A 6,070-nucleotide genomic window follows, 5' to 3' on the forward strand; every position below is an offset into this window, starting at 1 on the left:
GGATGGGGCTGGGAGCAGCCTAGGCTAGTGGAAGGTGTCCCTGACCATGGCAGCAGGAGATGAGCTTTGATGTCCCTCCAAGCCCAAATCATTCCAGGATTCAATGAATCAGCAGATTCCTATCTACACCCCTATCAAGGGCAAATCAACTTGAGGAAAGAGGTCCTTCCAGACAACAGGATTACCAGGCTGGCTAAAGTAACTACTAATTGAACTTTGAGTTGCAAAGCTGGGAAAATGCATTTCCATAGTGAGATGCTTCACACAAGGTGATTAGTGCTGGAGCAGCTTCACTGTACAAAGGCAGCATCAAGGGGAGGTGGAGGAGAAAAGCTTCTCACTCATCAGAAATTACACAATGCACAATTGCATTGGTTTGAGGGGAAATTGGTGTGAAATAACCTCACCAGCAGTATCTGCAGAACCTAGCAGGCAAGAAGGAAAGCTAGAAACTTATCTTCATAAAGCTTCCAGTTTTAAAACCATTTTAAAGCAGGAGATGGAACATTTTAAGAGTTTACCCTCTGTACACACACAAAGCCCTGGAAGTCTGATCATAATTCATGTCAGTTAAGTATTTTTAGCCTGAAAATCCAAGTCTGAAGTAGTTGCACTTCAAGAGAATGCTTCTCATTTCAGTCACGTGTGGCTAAGATCTGAGAGGCAGCGGCTTCCTGGCACAAGGGCGAGTGGAGCAGCATCTCTGACATTGACTGGCTCAGATCAAGCTTTGTTTGTTTCTCAGGAGTTAGGCAGAATTTCTGAAAACCCTCTTTGCTTCTCCCTGACAGAAGTACATGAGGCTTCTGCAGGAGCTGGACTGGGGAAGGGTCCTGCCTGGCCAGGGACCAGCACTGCCTTTGTCTGCAATGGAATCGAAGTGGCTCGGAGGTTCCTTCTCCCCAGGCCTAGAGCTCCGAAGATGTATTGCACTAATATATGGCCAGGCTGACTCTGCTGGGATGATACATTAATGCAATATATCTCCACAGCTTCAGGGCTGTCCAGCAGCAATGGCTTGGACATCAGAATCCCTTCAATCCTATCACACTCCTGCCCACGTGTCCCAGTGGCAAAGGGAATGAGTTGGAGAGGGAGAGGAGTTGTCACGTGAGTATGTTCAAATCCAAGCTCAGCCTCATTTCTAACTGTTTTCTGCCTGGCACTAACACTGTTTTCCTCGGTGTTGGTGAAACACCTGGTATTTTGCACATACTATATTGTTCTTACAGGGCTTTCTGGGGGGTTTGTTGGGTTATGTTGGAAAAGCTTCGGTGTCACCGTTCTCTGGCACTAGGATGCGAAGGTCCTGGTGCCAGGGATCTGCATCCACTCAGTGTGGGAAAATGTCTTTACTCAGCTACATTCAGAGCTTCTGAAAATCTGCTCTTCCAAATGCATGTGTATCCCTACAGCCAGTTCAGCCTCCTGCTTTGGGGAAATAACTAGAAACTAGGCTGAGAATAATGGGGATAAAACTGTGACAAAAAGGCAAGAGAGAAGGGGATAAGTAGAAGATACGGAATTAGAAGTCACCAGGGATTATAAAGTCATAGAATTCCAGACTGGTTTGGGTTGGGAGGGACATTGACGCTCATCTCATTCCACACCCTGCCAAACCTTCTACTAGCCCAGGTTGCTCCAAGCCCCATCCAACCTGGCCTGGAACACTCCCAGGGATGGAGCAGTCACAGCTGCTCTGGGCAATCTGTGTCTGTGCCTCACCACCCTCACAGGGAGGAATTCCTTCCTAGCATCCAATCTAAATCTCCCCTCCTGCAGCTTAAAGCCATTCCCCCATGTCCTGTCTTTGTATCCCAGAGCATCCCACTCCCTCCATGTCTAGGGAAGACCCTCTTTGGAAACTTTTGTCAAAACCAAAGTGGAAAGGATTTTGACACACAGCACTGGAATTTTGCCAAGCAGGAAGAGTTTATCAAAAGATTTCCTGGTGCTTTTAGCTGCGGTTGCTGCCAGCAGAGCTTTGCCAAACCATTAATGTGGCGCACACACACACACACACACACACACACACACACGCTGCGCACACAAGGGCTAGAGCTGGAGTTGTGTCCCTGACAAAGCTTCATTCCTTAACATTCTGGTTCCACTCTTAAACTATTGCTGCTGCACTTTGCTCTGAAATGTCAGAACAAAATAAGTAATACCTGCAATTTATTCCAGTGACATTCAACAATAGAGATCTGCAGATTCCAGGCTGCAGCCTGAGTTGCGCTGAGTGGGGAGATTCGCTGCATTTGCATAATGGGTCTGTGTAATGAATATTTATATAATGGGAGCATTTACATAATGACTGCCAGTTAAACATACACAATAAAGATTCCAGGCCAGTGATTTACAGACTAAGTTTTAAAAATCACCTCGGAATACATTTTTTATTCCTATTCCTCCAAAAGGTTCAATTTATCTCTTGTTCCAAGCAAATTGGATCCGACCTCGATGCAAATCATGATCATATCCTGGAATTAGTCCTCATTGAAGCATTTGTATTCAGAGATTTCAGTTCCTTATCTTTTAGCAACAGCTTTGACAAACAATTTGAGAGTATTCTAAATATGCTTCGTTAATATAACTTAGCGCAGGGTTGGAGCTGCGCCTCCCCGGGAGCCTCATTAGTGCCACTGGGAGTTACAGGGGGAACTGGGAGAAATGAGAAAGTGCAGATGAAGCTGATGTTTGGGGAGAGGTGAGGTGCTGCGGCAGAACAGAAAGCACTAAGGAAATCTGGTGTTTTCAACTCCCTTGCATTTTCTTTTCTAATAAATCCAGGGTTAGTGTTTGCCACTGCTCTTTAATGGGCTGGGAATGCCATTTGGAATGGGCTGCAGCCCAGGACACACCAGGGTACAGGGCTCACTGGGGTGGGAACATTCCCCTTTGGTTGGTACACCAGCTGCAAATCAAGTGTTTTCTTTCATCACATTGTGCAAGATTTCTGAGCAAGAAGCTATTTGAATCCCGTGTTCTCCCACTCAAGACCAAGTTGTGTTGGTTAATCAATCAGGGAACACCCAAGGCACAGGATCATGGAATCATTTAGGTTGGAAAAGACCTCCAACATCATCAGGTCCAACCTGTGACATATCACCACCTTGTCAGCCAGGCCAGAGCACTGAGTGCCATGTCCCAGTGCTCTGCCTCTGTGCTCAGTGCTCAGGAAAAACAGCTGTTGTGGTGACACAGCTCTGTGACACGTGTGCAATGAGTTTGCCAGGCCTCAGCACTGAGGCTCATTAGAGCATCTCTGCCTGGGCTGTTGTGCCCTGCTGCAGAGCTGTCATGTCTGGGTCAGTCAGGGAGAAACTCCCTTCCCCTGGGAGCTGTCCCTGCCCAATCTCTCACCTTTGCCTTGTTCTGTCTTCTACAGGCACTATAAACTGAAAGAGGAGAGATTTAGATTAGAGCTTGGGAAGAAATTCTTCCCTGTGAGGGTGCTGAGGCACTGGCACAGGTTGCCCAGAGCAGCTGCAGCTGCTCCATCCCTGGGAGTGTTCCAGGCCAGGTTGGATGTGACTTGGAGCAACTTGAGCTAGGGGAAAGTGTCCCTGCCCATGGCAGGGAGTGGAACTAAAAAAGCTCTAAGGTCCTTCCAACTCAAACCTGCCTGGGATTCTGTGAATCTGTTCATACACTCTTCCAAGTGCTGAGAAGGCAGAGTGAACCAGGAATGGGCATGGGAAGGGACACAAGGCTCAGGCTGTACCTGCCTGCCCTTAGACCTTCAGTGGTGAGAACACGTCCTGCTTGCCCACAGTTTGCTGTGCTGTGCAAGAGTACCCTGAGTATCCTGTACCATGAGATCTTTGGTTAATGTTTGCCTCAAATCCCAGTTTCAGTTCTCCTTGTGATGGCAGTCATGGATATGCAGCTGGATGCTCACACCTTTCCTCAGCCTCAGCTCTTCGAAGACACAGAACCAGGGAGGTCACTGCAAGCCCTTCTAATTACCTGCTGTAATTTTCATAGAATCATTAAGGCTGGAAAAGCCCTCCAAGACTATTGAGTCCAACCATTCCCCCATGACTGCCCCATGTCCTCAAGTGCCGTATGTTCATTTTGCCTGAACTTGAAACAAGGAGGCTCTGCCTCTTCCTCATCCCTCTCCAGGATCACTGTCCTGCTCCTTTCTGCAGCCCCTTGAATGCTCTAAGCTATTCCTCTAAAGTAGCTCCAAGGTTTCTAATAAAATTTTATTTGATATTTAGTTAAAATCCATTTTTTGCTACGACCGAATTTTTCCTCCCGTCCCTTGATGGACACTTCAAGCTGAATTCATTGTCATTGTCTTAAGGGTCAAAAGTGACGGGTTTTTTTCAGCTCTTGCTTTGTAAAGCAAACTGTTACTCAGGATTATGAGAGGCTGTGACAGTCCATGAAACCCTTCTTCCCTGCAATTACATGCGTTTTATACCAGTTGTGGGAGCAAAGCAAAGCTTTCACTGCAAAATCAATTCTGGCTGTAGAGTCCCTGTAAATGAACAAGGGCAATGCTAGTCCTGCCTTCCACAGTCAGCTGGGAGCTGGGAGTATCCTCTCATAGGAGCATCAAATCCATCCTCATTTTCAGAGACAGGGAGTAGGGATCTCCCCACAGACCCTGTGCTGCTCACAGTGAGCAGCTCCAGTGACTCTGCACCAAGCCACAGTGCAGAGATGCCTATAACATTACCCAAAGCTTCTCCTTTAAACATGTTATGAGGAATTAAAGGTATAAATGGAAATATCAGATAGAAGTGATACTTTCAGTTACCATTTTGTTGGCAACTTTTCCTACATATCATTTAATTCATTTGATAAAACCATTCTGACAAACTGTGCTGTATCAGGGAATTCATACAGTTCATTGGAAGAGAATCACAGAATATCCCGAGCTGGAAGAATCCATGGGTATCAGTGAGTCCAACTCCTGCCCTGCACAGGACACCCCAAGGGTCTCATCATAGAATCATAGAATTTTAGAGCCCTCATTTCAGCGAATTTAAATAGCTCTTCCCATGTGTGTGTTATACAACACTGAGGTAAGAATCATATAATCATAGAATTTTAGGGATTGGAGTGGAGTTTAGAGATCATCCAGCCCCACTCCCCTGCCCTGGGTAGGGACACCTCCCACCAGACGAGGCTGCTCAAGGCTTTATCCAACCTGGCTTTGAACACTGCCAGGGCTGGGACATGCACAACCTCCATGGACAACCTGTTCCAGTGTCTCGCCATCCTCCCAGTAAAGAATTTCTTGACCTAAATTCCTTCAATTTGAACCTGTTACCTCTGGTCCCGTCACTGCAGTTCCTAACACAATCATGGGCTGGTAGTTACAGCAAAATAAATTACAGTAAATCAAACCTATTGCATGATGTGTTCATGTGTTTAACATTCATGCTGACTTCTGGAGAGTCCTGTGTGTTCCTGATTATATCTCTGTTTGGATTTTAACTGGAATTTTTTGATCCATGTCTGCAGCTTATTAAAACAGGCTTAAATATACATTCATATTTAGGGTGCCCTTGTGTCTTCAGTCCTGTGTTACATTAGGATCACAGTTTGCCCTGATCTCACTACAAATATGAAGAAGTTTTTATTTTCCAAAGCTCTAGTTAGACGCACACTTTTTAAGGCCTGTGAGTGCCCAAATCCCAACCCTGCTGGGTGAGGCACCACCGAGATGGCGTCGGCACTTACCAGACGGGGAGATGTGTCTCCAGGAGATGGAAGGCTCAGGCTTGCCCATGGCCAGGCATACCAAGGTCACATTGCTTCCCTCATTCACAATGATGTCACTGGAAATGCGGAATATCTTGGGGGCCACTGGAATGAGACAAGGAGAAAGGAGTCAGAGAGAGCTGCTGGCTCAGCACAGCCCCTGGAAGAGCCCCACAGGGTACCTCCATGGCCATCAGGGATACAAATCCATGCAGGTGTAGAAAAGTAACTGTGTACAGCCTTATTTAGGTGTGAGCACAGCTATTGCCACCATCTCTGCAGAACTCAGCTGTGGAATCCAAATGCTACAGCTAAGAAAGCAGCAATTCCCTGTATTCTGTGCAAAGCA

At 46.6% G+C, this 6,070-nt stretch overlaps 1 protein-coding gene across 1 annotated transcript in view; it reads right to left on the reverse strand.

Annotated features, from left to right (window-relative positions):
* Positions 1-5,830, reverse strand: part of NEGR1 (neuronal growth regulator 1) — a gene marked incomplete at both ends in the record, with an annotated part of 47,029 nt that extends 41,199 nt beyond the window's left edge. The window contains one exon of the mRNA XM_009076359.1: positions 5,701-5,830. Coding sequence (XP_009074607.1) covers positions 5,701-5,830 — 130 coding nt within the window. The remainder of the gene's footprint in view (positions 1-5,700) is intronic.
* Positions 5,831-6,070: the final 240 nt, after the last annotated feature.

Source organism: Acanthisitta chloris, unplaced genomic scaffold (genome assembly GCF_000695815.1).
Source record: "Acanthisitta chloris isolate BGI_N310 unplaced genomic scaffold, ASM69581v1 scaffold30356, whole genome shotgun sequence".
Taxonomy (NCBI): Eukaryota; Metazoa; Chordata; class Aves; order Passeriformes; family Acanthisittidae; genus Acanthisitta; species Acanthisitta chloris.